The following is a 24,294-nucleotide window of genomic DNA, read 5'->3' as shown; positions in this document are numbered from 1 at the left end:
AGAGATTAACGCAATAGTAAGGAAGGACATTAGCTTGGATGATGTGGAATTTGTATGGGTGGAGCTGCGGAACACCAAAGGGAAGAAAACGCTAGTGGGAGTTGTGTACAGACCACCAAACAGTAGTAGTGAGGTTGGGGACAGCATTAAACAAGAAATTAGGGATGCATGCAGTAAAAATACAGCAGTTATCATGGGTGACTTTAATCTACATATAGATTGGGCTAACCAAACTGGTCGCAATACGGTGGAGGAGGATTTCCTGGATTGTATAAGGGATGGTTTTCTAGACCAACATGTCGATGAACCAACTAGAGAGCTGGCCATCCGAGACTGGGTGTTGTGTAATGACAGAGGATTAATTAGCAATCTTGTTGTGCGAGGCCCCTTGGGGAAGAGTGACCATAATATGGTAGAATTCTTTATTAAGATGGAGAGTGACACAGTTAATTCAGAGACAAGGATACTGAACTTAAAGGTAACTTCAGTGGTATGAGACGTGGATTGGCTAGGATAGACTAGCAAATGATACTTAAAGGGTTGCTGGTGGATAGGCAATGGCAGACATTTAAAGATCACATGGATGAACTTCAACAATATTACATCCCTGTCTGGCATAAAAATAAAACGGGGAAGGTGGCTGAACCGTGGCTAGCAAGGGAAATTAGGGATAGTGTTAAATCTAAGGAAGAGGCATATAAATTGGCCAGAAAAAGCAACAAACCTGAGGACTGGGAGCAATTTAGAATTCAGCAGAGGAGGACAAAGGGTTTAATTAGGAGGGGGAAAATAGAGTATGAGAGGAAGCTTGTAGGGAACATAAAAACTGACTGCAAAAGCTTCTATAGATATGTGAAGAGAAAAAGATTAGTGAAGACAAATGTAGGTCCCTTGCAGTCAGAATCAGGTGAGTTTATAATGGGGAACAAAGAAATGGCAGACCAATTGAACAAATACTTTGGTTCTATCTTCACGAAGGAAGACACAAATAATCTTGGGGAAATACTAGGAGACTGAGGGTCTAGCGAGAAGGAGGAACTGAAGGAATTCCTTATTAGTCAGGAAATTGTGTTAGGGAAATTGATGGGATTGAAGGCCGATAAATCCCCAGGGCCCGATAGTCTGCATCCCAGAGCACTTAAGGAAGTGGCCTTAGAAATAGTGGAAGCATTGGTGGTCATTTTCCAACATTCTATAGACTCTGGATCAGTTCCTATGGATTGGAGGGTAGCTAATGTAACACCCTCCTTTTTTTTAAAAAAGTGGAGAGAGAAAACAGGGAATTATAGATCGGTTAGCCTGACATCGGGAGTGGGGAAAATGTTGTACTCAATTATAAAGATGTAATAGCAGCGCATTTGGAAAGCAGTGACAGGATCGGTCCAAGTCAGCATGGATTTATGAAAGGGAATTCATGTTTGACAAATCTTCTAGAATTTTTTGAGGATGTAACTAATAGAGTGGACAAGGGAGAACCAATGAATATGGTGTATTAGGACTTTCAAAAGACTTTTTTGACAAAGATTAAAGCACATGGTATTGGGGATAATGTATTGACGTGGATAGAGAACTGGTTGGCAGACATGAACAAAGAGTAGGCATAAACATGTCCTTTTCAGAATGGCAGGCAGTGACTAGTGGGGTACCGCAAGGTTCAGTGCTGGGACCCCAGCTATTTACAATATACATCAGTGATTTAGACAAAGGAATTGAATGTAATATCTTGAAGTTTGCAGGTGACACTAAGCTGGGTGGCAGTGTGAGCTGTGAGGAGGTTGCTAAGAGGCTGCAGGGTGACTTGGACAGATTAGGTGAGTGGGCAATTACATGGCAGGTGCAGTATAATGTAGATAAATGTGAGGTTATCCATTTTGGTGGCAAAAACAGGAAGGCAGAAATTGTCTGAACGGTGACAGATTAGGAAAAGGGGAGGTGCAACGAGATCTGGGTGTCATGGTACATCAGTCATTAAAAGTTGGCATGCAGGTACAGCAGGCGGTGAAGAACGCAAATGGCATGTTGGCCTTCATAGCGAAAATAATTTAGTATAGGAGCAGGGAGGCCTTACTGCAGTTGTACAGGGCCTTGGTGAGGCCACACCTTGAATATTGTGTACAGTTTTGGTCTCTTAATCTGAGGGAGTGCAGTGAAGGTTCACCAGACTGATTCCCGGGATGGCAGGACTGACATATGAAGAAAGACTGGATCGACTAGGCTTATATTCACTGGAATTTAGAAGGATGAGAGGGAATCTCATAGAAACATAAAATTCTGACTGGATTGGACAGGTTAGATGCAGAAAGAATGTTCCCGATATTGGGAAAGTTCAGAACCAGGGGTCACAGTCTAAGGATAAGGGGTAAGCCATTTAGGACCGAGATGGGGAGAAACTTCTTCACTCAGAGAATTGTGAACCTGCGGAATTCTTTACCACAGAAAGTTGTTGAGGCCAGTTCATTAGATATATTCATAAAAGAGTTGGATGTGGCCCTTACGGCTAAAGGGATCAAGGGTACTGGAGAGAAAGCAGGAATGGGGTACTGAAGTTGCATGATCAGCCATGATCATATTGAATGGTGGTGCAGGCTCGAAAGACCGAATGGCCTACTCCTGCACCTATTTTCTATGTTTCAGACCAACTCAGCCTGCATCTCCAGTAGCAGTGGAGGATCACTAAATCTACTCATGTTTTGTTTGTGGACTTGGGTGTGAAAGATTTGCTATAGAAATAGCGGTGAGCTAACCGTGCTTACCGTTATTAAGGAGTAAATTGGACAGCGTTTACACATGCGCAGTTAAACATGGGAATCAGGAAGTTGCTGTCCGAGTTGCCCTGCTCCGCTCGAAGCTTCGCTACAATGGTACCTCGTCGAGAGACTCCGTATTCAAATACACGAGCGCATGAAGTTACGGTACTTACTCACTGGATACCCTATAAACATGCCAGAAAAAGTTAGGGCTTGTTTATTCAAGTGTAATTGTAATTTTAACGGCGTGATAAGTCTTAATTACTGCCAACCTCTCCAGCACTGAAAATTAACTTCTCCAAATATGGAGTCTCATTCCTTCACATTTTAATTGTTGTTGGAGGCCTTGTCTGCTCTCTCAGGTTGATGTAAAAGATCCCATGGCACTATATTGCTGTTTGTGGGAGCTTGCTGTGAGCAAATTTGCTGCCGCATTTCCAACATTACAATAGTGTCTACATTTCCAAAGTATCATTGGCAATAAAGCACTTTGGGACACTGAGGTCGAGAAAGGCCCTATATAAATGCAAATCTTTTCTTTAAAATAAAAACTTATTTTTTCTTCTTTCTGTCTCTTATCTCTCTCAATCCCATCTTTGTGTCCCTCTCTTTTTCACTTTCTGTACATGATTTTACAATGAATATGCTCACTTACACTTCCTGGTTTAGACTCTGCGTGCCTCAGTAAGGATTCTTCAATCTGATTGGTTGAGGCGATGCACTGTTGCTAGCTAGCACTGTAGAGGATGCCGCGCTGCTTTGACCGATGACCGCAAATTGCTGTGTAAAAGCCCACATAAATTCTGTAAGCGTACTGAATAGCGAGTGCCATTCATTCGCCACTGACCGCAGAATCTGGGTCATTGTAGTGGTATCACCAGCTCAGGAGAGTACAGCGACTGATGGGACTTGGGTAGGAGGCAGGGAGAGCGAGCAGTGGGATCCGAGAGATGCCTTGGAAGGAGGGAGCAAGGGAAACTGACGCAGAGGCTTAGAGAGTAAGCCTTGATGTTTGCTTTACAGCTCAAACATGTCACAGTTTATTCTAATGGCTGGATGAGGGTTATGAAAGGGGTGGTTCAGTCAGAGCTATTTCCTTTCCCTCGAATCCACCTCTTGTTCATTTCTTCGCCTTTTTAAAGAGAAACCGGGTTTTGCTGACTGAAGTGTTTCTACATGTGTAGTTCTGATTTATTTAGTCTTTATCTCATTTAAGTGTCTGGATTTATATTTGTACAGGATGCTCTGCAGTCCCACCTGGTTGAGCAGATGCCAGAGGACCCCAGTGATCCCATCCATCAGACAGGTACTAACCACACAAAGTCTCCTTCCTTGTGTGTGCTGAGCTGTGATACTGTCAGTTACACAAATCCCGAGGTGAAGTTTGAGCAGTTGTCTCCGTGTGGTATTACTCAAGGTTCTGTTTGTACCATTACCTTTCTGTTGCTTTTGACGAGAGCTATGTGGCAGCTTATGCATTCAGTGATAGAAATGAGCAAAATCAATATTTAAATCACTATAACTAACTGATCAGAAACAACCTTCTGGCAGAATGTGCAACAGAACTTTGTGCTGTTGAGAGCCATATGATCTGAATTTGCCTATGGGAGGGATTAATAAAGGATCTCAGTTTCATGCACAGGGCAGTATTGTGAGGCACGAAGCGGTAATACATTCCTTGGGAAAAATGGATAAGTAAGAACGTAAGAGAGCATGGTGCAGGAAAGGCCATTTCGCTCATCAGTTTTATTTCTTCTACAGATCATATAGGTTACACTACATTATCAAATTATTAATATCCTGGGGGAAGGTATTTTGAACTTTCTCCCTGTTTCTCAATGGTAAATCAAGCAGGTCTGCAAGATGTTTGTCAAATATTGGATTCTGCTTTAAACACCCAGACTAATTTGTCTTCCTTATACAACTCTGGTGTGGAGCAAACACCGGCATGGACTGGTTGAGCCGGATGGCCTGTTTCTGTGCTGTATATTCTATGTAATTCTATGTAACATTTCCAAGGTCCCAGAAGTTTAGCAACTTTTGAGTCCACACAGCATTTAATTCTACCTTTTTATTTATCCCTATAACCTTCAGTCCCTTTCCTAACCAGATATTGAAACAGTTCTCTTTTTTAAAAGGTGTTATTTGGTAGAATGTTAATGCTTCAGCTGAGAGTCTACTTTCACACATCCATTAGGAGAGTGGGAGATTCTTTCTTGTTTCAAGTTTTGTTTGGAGTATAGTCATTTTATATTAATGTTCTCCTCCACTCCGTCTGAATTAAGTAATCTGCTTGGGAGGGTGTTGCAGGCTGAAATTTTAAGTGATTTAGTGGATAAATCAAATTGAGATTTGAGGTCTGTCTGCATTTTCTCTGATTCTTTTTCCTCCCTCTGTACTCGCCATGCTTATTGAAAATCATTGTGTAATGTGATTTTCCATTCTTGCAGTTCCCCAAGAAAGCGACGAGGAGAAAATTGAACGACTGGAAGAGCAGCTGATTGAGGACTTGACTCATTTGGACCCGAGAGTTATTATGCACCCATCACTTGAAACAGGTGAATGTTACTTGTGCAACTACTAATACTGCATGAAAGATTGCGTCATAAGCTAGTTAGTGAAAGATGTTAAAAACATACCAAAGTGGTCTGAGATGCCTCAGGTTGGCTTGTACCCGAGTTTGATTTGATCTGTTTCATGCCATCATTCTGCATGTTGCAGCATTGTAACGTAATCTAGACAAAAGGTCGAACGTGGGCCACAGTCTGTTTTTATGCTGGTTGGAGTAGTCTTTGAAAAGCTTTTATGTCTGATTAACAGCATGTATTGTCCCCTACAGCTGGTCTTAAGCCGAGATCCCTGATGTCAACAGTCAGCCTAAACCTGAAACACTTAGGAGTGGTGATACCGCCCAAACCAGCGACAGTCATTAGATCTGCTTGGAGAGATACCTTAGAACAAGCTCTAGGTGAGCAAACTGCCAATTTAGTAGAAAATTATCTGTTATATGTCTGCATTGAACAAGAATGTTTGGCACCATGGACTGATAGGGCCCACATTTAGTTTGTCCCCCATCCGTATCAGTATTGACTTTCTTGATGAAAATGACTGATGGTTAGGACTAAATTTCTTAAGATTGTAATCAAAATTCAGAGACAGGACTGAAATCAAACCTGTTTCTAAGCCTAAAGCACTGATTAGTAGGAAAAACCATTTTTAGAATCGAAATTCAAATGCAACTAGAGTCTTAGTTTTCATTTCAGTGCCAGTTAATTTATTGTGGATTTCTGAGTTATTTGAGAAATGAAACAATGACAGCAATTTTAAAACACACATTTTGCAAAAGTTTGGAGAAGACGAAAGTGAAATAAAAAAAGAAAAATATTTTTTCACTCAATTTGTGAAAACTAAAATAAATTTCTAAAATTTGGTAACAAAAGACTTGCGCTGAAATTGCGATTCGCCCTGTTTGGGGGCGGTAACCTTTGCGAGGCCGGACATTCTGCCCCCAGCGCAGAAGTCCTGCTCCAGAAGCGAAATTGGGCTTACTGCCCCCCAAGAGGAAGTGGAGAGTGGAGCGCAATGTCGGGTGCTCCACTTCCTCTCGGGGGTGCTAAACACGCGCTGTGCAGCCTCTCCGCGTAGCCCGATGCGATTCGAGGGCCCTCCGCTTCCGTTAAAGGGGAGTGCATGCTGCGAACTCTGCAGGGTTTTCAGGGGCCTACACAAGGCTACCCGGAATGTGGGTGGCCGCAGCCCGGCACCAAAATGGAATGCTGGACTGCACGATCACGACACGGACTCTGCGGAAAGGTGCACTGAGGCCAGGACGGTAAGTCAGCAGAAAAATCAAATGGCGGCGCGCATCTCCCCATTGCATTTCTCCCTGAGAGCAGAGTGCGGGCCGATTCGCGACCCGCGAGGCTGGTGCTGACATCGCATGCGGCAGCCTCATGGCGCGCGAGCCAATTTCTACCGCGGGGCGAAAACCAGCCGTGCGGGATGCGAATGGGGTGCTGTGCACACCGATGGCTTCACCCCCAGAGGTGCAGCGGCCCTGTGTGCTACCGGTGGGAACAGGGCGCTGCTTCCGCTAACTCCCCCCGCAATTTCGAGGGAGCTGGTAATTCCCCACCACCCCCCAGGGGCGAGAAAGGGTTGGTGCGCCCCGGAAACGCTAACGGCACTCACAGACCACGTGAATTTCTCCCTCTATTCAAAACTAAACAATTTTTTAATGAAAGAACTATAACCAAGTAAAATTGGAATGAAGCCAAGCTAAAGCCAGTTTTTCTGATGACTAAAACCGTATGGAGTGTAATGTGGGGAGCTATGAGTTTGTTCACTTTGGTAGGAAGAATAGAAAAACGAATTATTTTTTTAAATGGTGAGAAACCATTAAATATTGGTGTTCAGACAGATTTAGATATCCTAGTTCAAGAAACACAGAGAGTTAGCATGCAGGTACAGCAAGCAATTAGGAAGGCAACTGGTAAGTTGGCCTTTATTGCAAGGGGGTTAGAGGACAAGAGTAAGGAAGTCTTGCTGCAATCGTACAGGGCCTTGGGGAGACCTCACCTGGAGTACTGTGCACAGTTTTGGGCTCCTTATCCGAGGATATACCCGCCTTTAGAGGCAGTGCAGCGAAGGTTCACTAGATTGATTCCTGAGTTGAGAGAGTTGTTCTATGAGATGAGATTGTGTAGAATAGGCCTATACTCTCTCTGGAGTTAAGAAGAATGAGAAGTGATCTCATTGAAATATACAAGATTCTGAGGGGGGATTGATGAGGCAGATGCTGAGAGGTCGTTTCCCCTGGCTGGAGAGTCTAGAATTAGGGGACATAGTCTTAGGATAAGGCATCAGCCATTTAGGACTGAAATGAGGTGGAATTTCTTCACTGAGGGTTGTGAATATGTGGAATTCTTTACCACAAAGGGCTGTCAATACTGAGTCGTGAGTATATGTGAAGCTGTGATACATAGATTTTTGAACACTAGTGAAATCAAGGGATGTGGAGATCGGGCAGGAAAGTGGAATTGAGGATGAAGATCAGCCATGATCTTACTGATTGGCGGAGCAGGCTCGTGGGGTTGTATGGATACTTCTGCGCCAATTCTTATGTATGTTCTTCTGTTCTAGTACTGCTCCCCACCCATTTCCCCCTCCATGATGTGCTGTTGTATGGTGATATTGAGCTGAGGTCAGGAAATTTGGAGTGGTTCAGTTGGAGCAAGAGGTTCCTATTGACTACGTTCTGAGCCACGTTGGTAGCTGTCCGAGAGCAGGTTACCTGCACACTCGGTTTGGATATACGAACATAACCATAAGTTATGATTCTCAATGTTTCCTCCAAGCAGAGATCTCGTGCATATCAACCCAGCAGGAATTAACCCACTTTGTTCTGGTTAAGTTCCTTTTCTCTGTGGAAAAGCAATATTATCTTCGCCCCTTTCACTTTCCTTCCCTAGCCCTCCAACCCAGGCACATCATTCCACAGCGGAGTTGGTGGGTTAGCTGTCCGCCCTCAGTTCACCTCAGTATCCCTCTAACCCAGTGTTTGAGAGCTGACTCAGTCTTAGGTCATTGGTTGTCTTCATCGCTTCACTTAGATAACTTCTGTTTAAAAAAAGAAAGACACACAGAAAAGGGTTATCCCACTTTCCCCAGTAGAATATGTTTTTCTGGGAGATGTTTGGACCTTACAGCACTTGTTCCAAACAGTTGTAAATCCAGATTCTTAAAATAGATTATAATGAGGCCTTTTTTTAATCTTTACTTCTCCTTGCCTCCTAATTTTATAACTGGCTATTGCTGATGCACAAGTTTTTAGATTTAAAGTTGTTGTGTGATTGCAGTTGGTGTGGTCGCCTCTAATTTTTTTTTAATTATATGAACATTCTGCAGAAGAAGAAATTCCCTTTGTTTCCAGAACAGGAAAAACAAATGATTTCACAAAGCTGAAGGGCTGGAAGCAAAAGCTTGGACAGCGGTCGGGGGAGTGTGCTTCCAAACAGACTGCAGCCAGTAAGTTTATAGGTAGCTGCTCCCTAGGACTGTGCAAAGTTAACACTCGCGACCAGGCGGAGTGGATCGCCTGCCCCATGTAGAAGCCAGCCAATTTTTAATTCCCTTTGAAATCAGTGAAACAAAAACTGCAGGTTCTATAATAGACAGGCGTTCCGGTCTGAGAACATTAGTGCCCAGGCAGCAAAGTTGAAAACTATCTCTCATGCGCTCCTCCCAACCCTACATTCAGAGAACGCTAACTGATGAGTTTCCCCCCCCCCCCCCCCCAAATCCTATTGAGGATTGGCGGGGGGGTGGGGGAAGGGCGTTGCACGATTGGCAGGCGATGGGGGCTGGTCAGGGATTGGCAAGCAAATGGGGATCACACGGTGGGTGGTGATCAGCCAGTGAACGGAGGATCGGGGCTGGCCACCGGAGAGTTGTGGCTGGCCTCATCATCATCGTTGTGGGGAGGAGGCCGGTGGGCGGGGGCGAGAGGCCTGGGAAGGTAAACGGAGGCTTCGTGAGGGCATCTCTAATTGCACTCGCCGTGGGGGGCCTCCTCGATGTTGTAGTCCCCGCCTCTGTTTAACTGCCGCATTTCACGGATTGTGTGATTCCGTCCACAGGCAGTTAAAAACAAAGTGGAGGGGGAAATAGGGGCTTTTCGCCTCATTACAATATTTAAATTGTGGTAACGCCCCGTGGCAGGGGTTTGGCTACCCACTACCAGGAAAACTGAAAGTGGGCATGTTGGATGCTGGATCAGGTCGAGATTCACATTTTTAACAATGTAACTGTTCCCGCCCTCCCCATGCGCCAAACACCTGTGTTTTGATGGGTAAATTCCAGCCTTTGTTTTGTACTTGCCAAATGCTGCTCCTTGCAGCTCGGTGTGACAGGTGCAGCTGCAACATCGCGGGCACCTCGGCCCTTACCATTGATCTCTGTCCCCCACGCACCCTAAAAATAGCATGCATGTCCAGACCATAACGTTTGTATTTCACTTCATGGTGCTTTTTATTTTTTAATTCGTGTCGTTTTTTTTCATTCAAAGGTGAAGCTTTCCCAAAGCATCTTGGCTCAGTATCTGGCAGTGGGCATGTTAGAGTTGCACATCTGCCATCCGGCAGCTGTGGTGAGGAGGGGAGCTGAGTTGAAATACTGTACTTCAGTTGATGAAAGTTTGTTTGGACTCAAATGCAGTAACAAATTAACTGATATTTAATGTTTTGGGGTTTGTTCCAGGTACCAGTCTGGAAAGCTCCATGAAAAATCGCTCTGCCTTTCTAAGTGACAAACTGGATGAATACCTGGAAAATGAAGAAAAAATCATCAACCAGCGGGCTGCTCTGTGCATTAGTAAGATGTCAAAAGTTGTGTATCAGATGCCCACCAAAAGTTCCAGTTATGTCCGGACGTTGGATAGTGTATTAAAACACCAGGCACCCCAAGCCACCCATGGAGGGTCCCACTCGTCCAGTCGAGCTTCAGTTTCCCCACAGCCCCTTTTACTTGTTTCTTTTTCCAAAGCCAACAAACAGAATAGGAAAGTAATGGAGTCCAACTCAGCCAGCAAAGAACAGAAGACGGCAAGCCGTACAAAACCAACCTCGACTCCAGCCAGCCCACCAGCTACAACCTCCAGTTTGCGGTTGTCGCCTGCACTCTTGAGACCTCCTGGCTTATCCAAAAAGCAGATTCAGTTGATGGATCTGGAGAATGGTGCCCTCTGGGATGGCAAACCGAGGACTTACATTACAGAGGAGCGAGCAGAGGCATCCCTCATTACTCTACTAACAGCACAGGTACCAGTTCAGTTTTATATTGAAGAAAGAAAACTGGGAAAGTCTTTTGACAAAGGGCGAGAAGAATGCAAAGCTCAAGGAGATTGACCACCATCTTGAATTAGCAATGACAGTGCATCCACTATAATCACTATTGATCCAGTTAAGTGCAGTTGGGACAAAAAGAGAAAATATCTCCGCTGACTTTCAAAAGCTAATACGTTGAAAGTTTTTTTTCTTAAAGCAAAAGCAGTCTTTTGCTTTGCTTTAATAGCATGTTAATTGTAGGATGAGCTAATTTTCACACTTTTTCCAACCTGAACACACAAAAGAATAAGCTGCCTGAGGGAAGAGAAATTATGTCAATCTGTCCTTTTGAAGAGTTGTGCTGCCTCACAGTAAACATGCAAGGAAGTGGCTTCTTAACTAGCCCTTCCTCCAAAGAGCTGCACATAAAGAAAGAACATGGATGTGCCAAAGAATATCATGACCAATGAATTGCATTTGAAGTGCAGTTACTGTTGTTATGTAGACAAACACATACAGCAAAGTACCACAAGAGCAATGAGACCAGTTAACCTACTTTCGTGGTGTTGGTTGAGCGAAAAAGTTGGTCAGGACACTTGGAGAATTCCCTGTTCTTCTTTGAATAGTACCATGCTATCTTTTACATTCACCTCTCGTCTGAAAGATGGCATCATTCTTTTTTTTAACCATCAGCAACAGCATTTCATTCTGTTGCCACACGCTAGGAACAAAATGCCATTTATTTGATAGCTTCCACAGTTTTAATCTTCTTCAATTGTATTTCTGTAGCATATACAGCTTTTGCTGACTGCTCCAGCTCGGTAATTCCTTCATACTCCAGTTACACTGAAGACGCCATCAAAAAGTACATTTTAGACAAATTATTGAAGGCTCTTTAATTTTTCGATATTGAGGGGCCGAAATTGCCTTCAGCGTGAAATTGGGGAGGGCACTTCGAACTAGCCGGAAATTTACCACCCTCTTGGAGGTACTAACGGGCCTTTTTCTGAAGGGCAATTTCTCCCCCTTTAATATCTTGTGTTTTTCTGTTTTCTGATTACTTTTTGCCTTTTTCTGCTATCTTCCAAATTACATTTGCACAAGAGCAGTCTATCATATTCCAGATGCTATTGCTTTTATTTTGTTCTCCACTGGCTAGCTGGTGAGGTGAGCTCTGTGGCAAGATGTGTTCTCACTGAAAGTCAGCTGGACAATTGTGCAGGGCAGTCGAAGGGTATCTAGGTTGTGGTCTGAGCAGGAGAGGAGCATTGCTGCAGGAAACTGCACTAGATTTTTGCCGACACAATTCCACAAAATGAACAGAAAAACAAGAGCCTCTTGCAGACACATTCCCTTTCTAAAAAGAGTACTGATACCACTTCCTTTAAGATTAAATTTATTCCCGCCTAAATTGAGTTAACTGACCGTGATGTATTATTGGATTTTGTTAGTAATAAAAGTGCATTTTACCTTCCCCTTCTCCTAGGGAACACTTCCATCAAAAAAACACCGAGTACCATCTAAGCAGGCGCCGCCGCTGTGTAAGAATGAGTTCTGCCGCTTGGGCTGCATCTGTTCCAGTCTGTCACGTGTGAGGCAGCCGCCCACACATTGCCGCAAGCCAGAGTGCATGCTCATCTGCAAGTGCCCGAAGCGCAAAGTGTTGGTTGTGAAGACGTTCGGGAGGCGCAGGAAACCGCTGAGCAAGGCACTGCGGGGGGATCTGATCTTCTACGATGCACTGGCAGAGGACGACGAGTGGAAACCAAGAACCAGAAAGAGGAAAAGGAAGAAGGTGGTTGAATATGGTTAGTGGCTGCTGCATTAACATTTCTCAGCATTAATTATCTAATACGAGGACGAGGTTTTGTTAACTGAGTAGAAGTTGAAAATGCCAATCCCATCAACCCAGATTGCACATTTTGTTTCAGATTTACAGGCCAGATCATGCAGTCATATGTTAAATTACTTTCATTCTTCACCGTACACAGTTACAGCAGTAGTAATAAAATAGCTAGCATCTCTGACGACCTTTCTTTTTTAAAAAAAAAAAGTGGTTATTTTTAATATTTTGCAGAGAACTCTTAATAAGCAAAGAGATAAATACAGATTTCTGTATAAGTAAGTGCACTTTTTAATCCTTCCAGTTGGACTTTTTGCACATGCCAAAAGATCTATGATTTTTTTTGTTTAGAGGCCAATAACTATTATGTAATATGACGATTGGAGGCAGTTCATATTACTTCTTTAATCTACTCAGGGGGCCTGGAAAAGGATTTTCGGATGGGAAACCTGGAAGTATGGATTTCCTAGACGCTCTGACAAAATTAACTGCACAATGTCTTAATATTTTTAAACAGGTTTCCTGCCCGATAGCCAGCCAGAGTGACGGGCTAGATGCAGTCTTCCTTCATTTTTTTGGGTACATGTTCCCTTTCACTGGCTGTGTGGCCCATTCGAATTTTCTCACATGCGCGGTTTGTTGCTTTGAAAAGCCGGTGAGCAGCCTGCACGGGCGGGAACATTGGCTGGATGCCCGTCAGGCAGGAAAGCAGCCGGGAAGTGGATGCTGGGCAAGTTGGACATCCAGGGGTGGTGTGGTGTGGAGGTCCACTCGCGTGGAAGTAAGCTTGGGCCTGGAAGAAACACTCCTGCTCCTCATAGCCCACAAGCTGTGCAAAAAAGGCATTTACCTAGTGGATCTGGCCCTTCTCGCCTCCTTTTACCTGTCAGAATTCCCGAGGCAGAGGAATCCAGGCCTCCATGAGTTTTTTAAAAATGCTGTTAAAATGTAGACACATGGCCTCCTCAAAAATAATAATAACTTTTATTTATATAGCACCTTTAATGTAGTAAAACGTCCCAAGGCGCTTCACAATAATTTTACAACACATTAGATATTGACCATTGAGCGAAAGAGAGAAAAAGCATGAGAAGGAATTGTAAAAAGAGGTTAAAGGCTCAGGTCCGAAAAAACTTACTGACTGACCCACTTCTGGAGAGTGGTTTGGTTGCCCGCTGTCTGACCCATGGGTTGGTCGCCCACTGTCTGACCCACCTCCATTAAAACCAGAAGTGGGTGGCTTGGCTTGGGTTGGATTTGAGAAAGTTGTTTTGCCATCCAACCCACCCATTCTTGGGGGTTAAAATTTTCCCCTAAATTTCAGCTCGGCTCAGTTGGTAGCACGTTCGCCTCTTGAGTCAGAAGGGTATGGGTTGAAGCTTCACTCCAGGACCACGTGATTTAAGCTAGGGTTGTCCAACCTTTTGCAGCAATGAGCCCGATTCACATGCCACAACTATTGAGTGGGCCACATTTTTAAATGCTGTAGGGACAAGCAAAATCATGATCATAAATGTCCAGCACAATCACTTTGTTCAATAAATGTGAGATGTTTCAAACATCGTCGCACATTTTGACACTGTCATTTTTGCAGGCACAATCTGGCCTTTTATGTTTACAACAGAACATGTTTACATTTATTGGACAGTTATCTGTGGTGAAGGTACTCCCATTGTGTTTTTACAATGGGGTTCCAGGATTTTGACCCAGCTACGATGAAGTGATGTTGATATATTTCCAAGTCAGGATGGTGTGTGATTTGGAAAGGAACTTGCAGATGGTGGTGTTCTTTTGCGCCTGCTGCCCTTGTCTTTCTAGGTGGTGGGGGGTCACTGGTTTGGGAGGTGCTGCCGAAGAAACCATGGCGAGTTCCTGCAGTGCATCTTGTAAATGGTACACACTGTAGCTACGGTGCACCGGTGGTGGAGGGAGTGAAGATTTAAGGTGGTGGATGATGTGCCAATCAAGCGGGTTGCTTTCTCCTGGATGGTGTCAAGCCTCTTGTGTATTATTGGAGCTGCACTCATTTCAGAAGCTGAACTCCAAGCCATCGTCAACATCTTCACCAAGGCATATGAAAGCATGGACCTTACACTAAACATCCATAAGACAAAAGGTCCTCCACCAACCTGACCTCGCCACACAGCACTGCCCCCCCCCCCCCCCCCCTCGGTCATCAAAATCCACGGCGTGGCCTTGGACAACATGGACCACTTTCCATACCTCGGGAGCCTACAATCAGCAAGGGCAGACATTGACGACAAGGTCCAAAACCGCCTCCAGTGCACCACCACAGCCTTCGGTCACCTGAGGAAGAGAGTGTTTGAAGACCAGGCCCTCAAATCTGGCACTAAGCTTATGGTCTACAGGGCTGTAGTAAAACCCGCCCTCCTGTATGTCAGAGAACTGGACCATATACAGTAGATACCTCAAATCACTAGAGAAATACCACCAATGATGTCTCCACAAGATCCTGCAAATCCCCTGGGAGGATAGACGCACTAACGTCAGTGTTCTCGATTAGGCTAACACCCCCAGCATCGAAGCATTGACCATACTAGACCAGCTCTGTTGGGCGGGCCACATTGTCTGCATGCCCGACACAAGACTCCCAAAGCAAGCGCTTAGAACTCCTACATGGCAACCGATCCCCAAGTGGGCAGAGGAAACGTTTCAAGCACACCCTCAAAGGCTCATTGATAAAGTGCAACATCTCCACCGACACCTGGGAATCCCTGGCCAAAGACTGCCCGAAGTGGAGGAACAGCATCCGGGAGGGTGCTGAGCACCTCTGGTCTCGTCGCCGAGAGCATGCAGAAAACAAGTGCAGGCAGCAGAAGGAGCGTGTGGCAAACCAGACCCCCCACCCACTCTTTCCTTCAACGACGGTCTGCCCACCTGTGACAGACTGTAATTCCCATATTGGACTGTACAGTCACCTGGGAACTCACTTTATTTTTTTAGAGTGGAAGCAAGTCTTCCTCGATTTCGAGGGACTGCCTATGATGATGATGACTCATCCAGACAAGTGGAGAGTATTTTATCACACTCCTGACTTGTGCCTTGTAGAGTCAGGAGGTGGGACACTTGCCACAGAATATCCAACCTCTGACCTAGTACTATTTGAAGAAGAACAGGGAGTTGCCCCAGTGTCCTGGGAGAGAGACAATGAGACCATTATATAAATGAAAGTTTTGCCTTTCTACTTTCTCTTTCCATTAAACATGTGGAATGTCATTCTGGCTCATGCTTTGCAGACACCCTGAATTTCTGCTTGGCTCAGTTGGTAGCACGCTCGCCTCTTGATGGTTTGGGTTGAGTTGAAGCCTATTCATGAAGGGTTGACAGTCAAAATGAATTATAGCACTATTTTGTGTATATTATATAATATACATAGATTTTTGTTTGTTTCCCATTAGTATTTTGATATATTAACATATTGGTTTAGCAACAGTTACTTCAGTTGGGAGATTTGCACATAACCGTAAAAGATTTTAAATTCGGTTTCCAAGGTGGGAATGGTATTTGAAATATGGTTTGTCTTCATGACTAAAAGAAAAACATGAAATGATGACCATCAGAAAACTACATGGCATAAAAATAAATGAAACGGAAAGATACCAGAAGTTTAAAAAATGTCCACAAATCTGAGTATGTTCTGGGGTTTTGGGTAGGGCAAAGTTGTGGGGGCAACAAGAGAATCGTAACCAATATAAAATACCAGACTAAGGGCTGGAATTTGATGAAAAACCACCACCACCAGTTTGCTGCCCAAAAAACCGCTATGACTCCACGATTAAGAACAGCGGAAAATGCATGAAAAAATGGGGGAAGATCTGCCTGGTAGGAAAAATCGGCGTTGTACGAGGATTCGTGGCAGAAAACGCGATCCTCGTCAACTTTAGTCCGAGGCCAATTACTGCTACGAGTTGGGCCTAGGGAGGGGGAAAACACACACACACATTTTTCCAAAAAATAAAAAATTGCGAAACGTTCACAAGACCCTTTTCCAGTGAATCACTACAAAAGAATTTAAAAAGAAACTTTAACTTGCCTTTTTTTGCAGGGTTCCATACCTACCATCGTTCCAAGGGCTGCTCCGACTGGTTTTTCCTCTGCGTTTCCCCCCCCCCCCCCCCCCGCCCCTCCATCTACGGATCACCGCTATGGCCAAACTTGGGCAGAAGCGGTTTTTCAAGTGTTGCACGCCAGCGGTCTGCTCCCCAGCGGTATTTCAAAACCGCTGGCGGAACACTTCCATGAAATTCCCGCCGGGTGCTTTTCCACCCAAAACGAAGAAATACCGCCAAAAAACACGGCGGAAGGCTGATGAAATTACAGCTCTTAGACTGTAGAACCGGCTGTAATACATGTAATGTGCATTTATTGCTGTAATGCCAATCTTCTGGCATAATGGATATGTAACACAGAAAAACCTTCAGACCCAACAAAGCTCCTGTGGCATTAAAACCAAATGTTTGTGGACCATAACAATTATTAATACTCAACCGGTGTTGGAGGGTGCAGTGGGAAAGGAAATACTGTCTTCAATTTTTTTTTCTTTTCCTTGCAGCAATCCCTGAGCCACATGAACCCGTGCGTTCGTTTCCTCTGTGGGTTCGCCAGGAGGGGGAGGTGGATCCCGAGCCAGTCTACACTGCACCTCACTTGGAATCCTGTCACGCCAGCAAATGCTCCTCTTTGTCCCAATTGCAATCGCCACTTAGTCCAAATGAACCTGGCTCCACCGAAGTGAACACAGTGCTGTCGACTCCTACCAGTTCACCAAAACCCTCTGATGTAAGCAGTGATAGAAATTATGTAAAATACTTCCAAGCAATGTTCATTCAGAATTAGCAATGCTGTTTGTCAATTTGTTTGTGGTTTGTGCACAACATGACCAACACAGTTAATTTTTCCACTAATTAACCCATTTGATAAGTTCACCTCAGCTCATAAGACTTTCGGGATTCCTTGATATTGTGCATTTGTCACCAACGGGGCACCTGGAAATGTGTGCTATGTGGGTAGGGAACACCACCATGGCAGGTGCTTTTATTTTCACTCATGTTTCTGGACACTGCACCAACTCAGTCCTCATGTTGATGATACGGATGCGTGTGTTGGCAACATGGTGGCAGATGCTGTCCTTGTAGAAGAGGGATTCAGGGAATTTTCAGGGGTTGAGGAAATCTGGAGGTAGACCTGTTGGCCTCCTAGACAACCATCATCTCTTTTATGCCTGAGGACAGAGGTGGTATATTTCAGGAGGCTGGATAGTCTTTCCTTTTTAGAAGTTTATTTGTGTATCCTGAGTTTGTTCTGAACCCATGGACCATTTAAAGGATACAAGCAGACACAGCAAAGATTTAATTCAACAAAAAATGAGCCCTGCAAACTGTGGTCCTCTACTGTCAGTGCATTGAGGTAGAATCCCACTGCCTTGCAGGAATGATCTCTTATAGTTGGGGTGGGGGCAGCAGTCAAATATTGAATCCGCACCTTCAGACATCCTGGTTGATTACACCAGTTATTGAAAAATAGCAACAGTTCAATCAGACTCGCTAGTAGTGGTAACCAGATTAGTTTCCAAAATACGCCCACTAACAACACAAAATGGAAAAATTCTGTGCAGTGGTTTGCTGGGACCTCTTTAGTCCTATCTCCTTCGATGTCCCACATATTCTGTTTAAAGAAAAAAACAGTTCTATTTGGATTCATGATACGGTTATTTCAGTATTTCTCTCTATTGAATTTCATCTACCACTTGTCTTCCCAATTCCCAAGTATATTCAAATCCTCCCATAACTTATCCTGTTCAGCTTAGCAGTCTTACCACCTTCATTAACTTTGTTTTACCTGAAAATTTTAGCCACTGTGCTCATGACTCCTACCTCCAGATCATTTATAAAGATAATAAACAAGAAGTCCCAAAACTGTTCCCTTTAGGACTCCACTGGTAACCTTCTCCCAGGCTGATGCCAGTCCCTGTACCACCATCCTCTGGATTCTATCTGTCAACCAATTACATATCCATTGTCAAATATTTCCAATGATTCCCACTTTTTAAATTTTCAGTACCAGTCTTTCCACAGGAACTGTGTCACAGGCCTTACTAAAATCCAAGTATCCAAGTATCCACTGCCGTACCCCTAATGAGCTTCTCTGTTGTACCCTCAAATAAAACCAGAAAATTAGATTGGCCAGACCTCCCCTTCATTAACTCATATTGGCTATCTAATTATCGGGTTCACTGTAGTCTCTCAGTGAATGCAGAAGTCTGTGTTTTGTCTGAAGTGAGCGAGATGCTTTCCAGTAGCTCTGAGAGCCTCTCACACTGCCTGCTTTTTCGAAGCAATCTCTGCTGATCTTGTATTTATTCCTTTGAAGGCCTAAGCAGTATTGCTGCTCAAAGGTAAATACTGCTAAATTATTGCAGGAATATATTGAATAACAAACACTGGTTATGTTCATTCTGTAATTCTACTTAGAATATATTTGACATATTCCACCAGTGATGTGCCAGCGTTGTGCATGTGTTATTTATACAGCCATTCAGTAATCAAGCATTACATATAATAGGTGAACAAGTTGTTTTCTCAATGCCTGGGTAAACCTTTTTTTAATTTTGTCTCTTTTTAAAAATTTTTTTACCCTTGCTCAAGGTTGATGAGAAGGGTCCCGTGTACTGGTATTTTGAGAGTATGATGACGTGTGCACGTGTTCGTATCTTCGACCGCAAGGATGTTGAGAGGCCAATAACCTGCACCTGCAGTTCAAAGCACTACTGTGGACGGGTAAACTACAAATCTGTACTGCTTAGTAGCATCTATTAGATCTCTTTTAGTGCAGATGAGGGAATGACCAGAGGACAGAAGTTGGACTGCTGTTGCAGTATCTCCGTTATTTCTCTTTATGTGCTCAAGTCCCACTTCAGGGATTTGAGCACATTATCTAGGCTGACACTCCAGTGCAGTACTGAGGGAGTGCTGCACTGTTGGAGGTGCCGTCTTTCAGATGAGACCCTAAATCGAGGTCCTGTTTGCCGTGTCAGAACGATGTAAAAGATCCCACGGCCAGGGGAGTTTTCCCCAGTGTCTTGGCCTAATATTTATCCCTCAACCAACATCACTAAGACAGATTATCTGGTCATTATCACATTGCTATTTGTGGAAATTTGCTGTGCGCAAATTGGCTGCCGCATTTCTTACAACACAATTGTGACTGCTGTTGCAGTATCTCCGTTATTTCTCTTTATGTGCTCAAGTCCCACTTCAGGGATTTGAGCACATTATCTAGGCTGACACTCCAGTGCAGTACTGAGGGAGTGCTGCACTGTTGGAGGTGCCGTCTTTCAGATGAGACCCTAAATCGAGGTCCTGTTTGCCGTGTCAGAACGATGTAAAAGATCCCACGGCCAGGGGAGTTTTCCCCAGTGTCTTGGCCTAATATTTATCCCTCAACCAACATCACTAAGACAGATTATCTGGTCATTATCACATTGCTATTTGTGGAAATTTGCTGTGCGCAAATTGGCTGCCGCATTTCTTACAACACAATTGTGACTACACTCCAAAATTACCTAATTGGCCGTTGAATGTCCTGCAGTTGTGAATGGCGCTACTATATTAATGAAAGTCTGTCTATCTTAATACAGGTGAGCAAATGTCAGTGGTGTAAAAAAGGGATACCCATTGTATTGCTTTGGTTCCCCGTCCTTTAGTATAAGTGAGGGAGGGTGATGTTTTAGAGTCAGTTACCTTGGTCAGGAAATGTTGGCGTTGCTGCAGCAGTATCTCTTTCCTGTCCTAATGTTGGGAGGAATGCTTCAGCAGTGTCTGAATTTCAATTCAAAAAAATTGAGAGCTTATGAATTGATTTCCTGTTTTTTTTAAAAATCTGCTTGGAGAAAGGTTGTACCAGTCCAGTCCAGTGAAAGTCTGCTTCCAGATATATAATTGGTTGTGGTAACCATAGTGTCTCCACTTCTTGCTCTTTCTCAGGCTACCAGCTATGAACTGCTTGCTGCCTCTTAAGCCTCTTGCTTCTTTCTAACTGCCTGGGTGGTCCCAGCATGGAGCCACCTCAGCTGCGATGAGCATGAGACGGCAGTGACTCCTCTCCACTTCCCTTCCCCAGTACATATTGGCGACTAGGTCAGTTCTGGAATTAGTGCATGGGTACCTTAGGTTGGGAACTGCAGTGAGTGCGAAGTGGTGGCAAAAGCCTGCCTGGCTCCAGAAATACTGGCCTGTTATGCACCTAGCCACTGACTCCATCCCTTTTCCCCAACTTCTAACCAGACTGTGGTGTCATATTTGACCCTGAAATGAGCTTTTGACCTCATATCCGCAGCATAACTAAAACAGCCTATTCCCACCTCCGTAACATCGCCTGTCTCCTCCCTTACCTCTGCTCATCTGCTGCTGAATCCCTCATCCAGGCCTTTGTTACCTCTAGACTTCACTATTCCATGCACTCCTGGCTGGCCTCCCATGTAATTTACCCATGTAAATTAGAGGTGGTCCAAAACTAGGTTACCTGTGTCCTAACTCGCACCAAGTCCTGTTCACCCATCGCCCTGTGCTCGCTGATCTACAGTTAAACAACGCCTCGATTTCAAAATTCTCAACCTTGTTTTCAAATCCCTCTATGGCCTTGCCCCTCCCTATCTCTTTCATCTCTTCCAGCCCGCCCCCCCCTGAGATGTCTGCGCTTCACTAATTCTGCCCTCCTGAGCATATCTGATTATAATCGTTCAACCATTGGTGGCCATGCCTATGCCCCAAGAAGCTCTGGAACTCCCTGCCTAAACCTCTCCGTCTCTCTACCTCTCTTTCCTCCATCAAGACGCTCCTTAAAACCTACCTCTTTGACCTGCCCTAATTTCTCCTTGTGGTTCACTATCAATTTTTTTGTCCTAATACTCCTGTGAAGAGGGCATAGTTTCAGTATAAGGGGTCGCCCATTTAAAACGGAAATGAGGAATTTCTTCCCTCAGAGGGTCGTGAATCTTTGGATTTCTTTACCCCAGAGAGCGGTGGAAACTGGGTCATTAAATATATTTAAAGTGGAGATAGACAGATTTTTGAATGATAAGGGAGTCAAGGGTTATGGGGAGCGGGCAGAAAAGTGGAGTTGAGGCCAAGATCAGATCAGCCATGATCTCATTGAATGGTGGAGCAAGCTCAACGGGCCAAATGAGCTACTCCTGCTCCTATTTCTTATGTTCTGTGAAGCGCGAACGTTAAAGGCACTATATAAATACAAATTGATGTTCTCTTGTGTGTACAGGCCAGCAGTGAACATGTGCCAGGGTCTCCCATAGATGGGAGGTTGGAGGAGAGCTCCAGCCTGCTTGTATTCTCCATAGATCAGGCAGTTCTGTATTCGGGCTGACCAACTGGGAAAGAGAGAGACATTGCATTCAACCCCAAGCCTCTTATTTCTTCCAAGATCCAGCCCCAAGTTCCAGTAGAGGGCCCTAACCCACCTTGCTCTATAAATTTCTGACTAATGCTCTCCCAGTTTTTCTCTTATCCATGCATGTTGTAGCAGTTCCCAGACATGTCATTGTGACAGCAAAGCATGGATTATATGGCCCAGGGTAGAAATTCAGTCTAGCCCAGCCTCCTCCAAGATATAACCTCCTTGTTCCATCTCAGTCTAGGACGCAGCCTGCCCCAACCCAAGTCGACCTTAAGATTTGAGAGAAAGGAAAATGATTCAGAGAAATGAATAGAAAGAAAGCGTGAAGTTTGTGTGAATGGTATACAGAGAGAATGGAAGACATAAAGAACAATGAGCAGACATGGGGAAATTCAGAAAAGGAGAAAGAGCAAGGAAAAAGTCAGGTGAACAGACGACAAAGCGAGGATCCATGCGGGGCAGAGTGAGAAAGAAAGGGCAACAAGGGAAGTTGGAACACACACAGAAAAAGAGCGAAGGCAGTGAGAAGAATCCAGAGGGATATGTAGAGAGGGGCTACGATTGTGACAGAGACAGAGAGATTGAAAGAAATACTTGTAATTATACAACCTCAGGCTGTCTTAAAGCGCTTTACAGCCAAAGTATTTTTTGGAGTGTAGTCACTGTTGTAATGTAGGAAACGTAGCAGCCAATCTGCGCACAGCAAGGTCCCACAAACAGTAATGAGATAATGACCTACTAATCTGTTTTCAGGTGTTGGTTGATGAATGACTATCAGCTAGGTGACCAGGGGGATCTCCCCTGCTCTTTGAAAATCTGAGATCTTTAATGTCTCATCCGAAAGACAGCACATCCGATAGTGCAGCATTCCCTCAGCACTGCACTGGAGTGTCAGTCTAGATTGTGTGCTCAAGTCCCTGAAACCTACAACCTTCTGATAGTGCTACGACTGAGTCACCTCTAATGCTGTATCAGAAGAATTTGAGTGTGTGGCTCGCAAAGACTATTGTAGAAAAGAGAGGTTTAAAAAAAAACTGTCCCAACAGTAATGCCATGAGAGAGTAACTAGTATTGACAAAATATGACTAACCTGTTGGAAAAATAGAAAAGTGGAGTCGTCTTTATTGTATTTTTGTTCTGGGACATGAATGATTCGAATTGGTTAATCTCAAGTTTCTTTGGTTCTTAGTCTTGAGCTTACAAATCAATGAATCACCCTTGTCATTAACTGATTCTGCTTAGTTCCCAAGAGTTTATTCAGCAATGCCTTTTCTGTTTTGTAGGAAAACAGTAAGGTGAATAACAACACAACAGTTGAAGCATGTAAGGTGAAGCAATGCAGTGACTCCAGCTCCAGAGAGGGTAAGGATATTACAGAATGCATATTACAGAACTTGTGATACATATTGTATACTAAATCCTGATAAACTGCAGTGAAATAGAGAATGTAAGATTTCTGGAAGCAAATGTTCTTGGGAATAGGGCTTAGTGAATTGCAGCCATATGAGCCCCCAATCCCCAAGTAAGTGCCGTACATGGACAGATCTGATAGGCTCACTATTGTGTGCGTCACTGTACCTAACTTGGGGGATCAACTAGAGTTTGCCCTTCCTGCAATATGATGCCAGGAATAAGGACTTAAATAGGAGTAGGCCATGCGGTCCCTCAAGCATGCTCAATATGATCATGGCCGATCTTCGACCTCAACTCCACTTTCCCACCTGATCCACATATCCCTTCATTCCCTTAGAGGCCAAAATTCTGTCGATCTCCTCCTTGAATATACTCGACTGAGCATCTACAGCTCTGTGGGACAGAGAATTCCAAAGATTCACTACGCTCTGAGAGAAGAAATTTCTCCTCATCTCAGTCTTAATTGGTGTCGCGATCCCTTATGCTGAGACTTTGCCCCCTAGTTCTAAACTCCAGCCAGGGGAAACAGCCTCACAGCATCTACCCTGTCAGTATATTATATGTTTCAATGAGATCACCCCACATTCTTCTAAACTCCAGGGAGTAAAGGCTCAATCTCTCCTCGTGGGATAACCCACGAATCAATCTAGTGAACCTTTGTTTAATTGCTTCAGAGGCAAGTATATCCTCCTTTAAGTACAGAGACCAAAGCTGTGCACAGTACTCCAGGTGTGGTCTCAAAGCTCTGTACAATTGCAGCAAGACTTCCTGGGGCTGAAATTCAGCCTCCCGAAAAGGCCTCTTACCACCAGCAAGCGGTGGAGTTCAGTGGCTGCCGATTTGTGGTCGAATGGCTGCTGCTAGCGAAATTCACCTCGGGGGGTTTTTCTGGTGGTTCCCACTTCTGCCCCGCTGCTGCCGACCTGTCCTAAGTGCGTCATCAAAGAGCGCACCGCCAATCTCTCGCACCTCCAGCGAAATTTAGCTCCAAAAATCTTTCATTGTCCGTGCAGTGCACGTGACAGCTTTTTCTGTTGGT

At 44.3% G+C, this 24,294-nt stretch overlaps 1 protein-coding gene across 5 annotated transcripts in view; it reads left to right on the top strand.

Moving 5' to 3' along the window:
- Positions 1-24,294, top strand: part of mgaa (MAX dimerization protein MGA a) — a 130,092-nt gene that overhangs the window by 37,772 nt on the left and 68,026 nt on the right. For all 5 annotated transcript variants that reach the window (XM_070878829.1, XM_070878830.1, XM_070878831.1 and 2 more), the window contains exons 4-12: positions 3,987-4,053; positions 5,198-5,305; positions 5,587-5,715; positions 8,655-8,774; positions 10,005-10,564; positions 12,057-12,378; positions 16,987-17,213; positions 19,079-19,210; positions 23,126-23,204. In XM_070878829.1, coding sequence (XP_070734930.1) covers positions 3,987-4,053; positions 5,198-5,305; positions 5,587-5,715; positions 8,655-8,774; positions 10,005-10,564; positions 12,057-12,378; positions 16,987-17,213; positions 19,079-19,210; positions 23,126-23,204 — 1,744 coding nt within the window. The remainder of the gene's footprint in view (positions 1-3,986; positions 4,054-5,197; positions 5,306-5,586; positions 5,716-8,654; positions 8,775-10,004; positions 10,565-12,056; positions 12,379-16,986; positions 17,214-19,078; positions 19,211-23,125; positions 23,205-24,294) is intronic.

Source organism: Pristiophorus japonicus, chromosome 4 (genome assembly GCF_044704955.1).
Source record: "Pristiophorus japonicus isolate sPriJap1 chromosome 4, sPriJap1.hap1, whole genome shotgun sequence".
NCBI lineage: Eukaryota > Metazoa > Chordata > Chondrichthyes > Pristiophoridae > Pristiophorus > Pristiophorus japonicus.
This window is presented reverse-complemented; position numbering and strand designations above follow the sequence as displayed.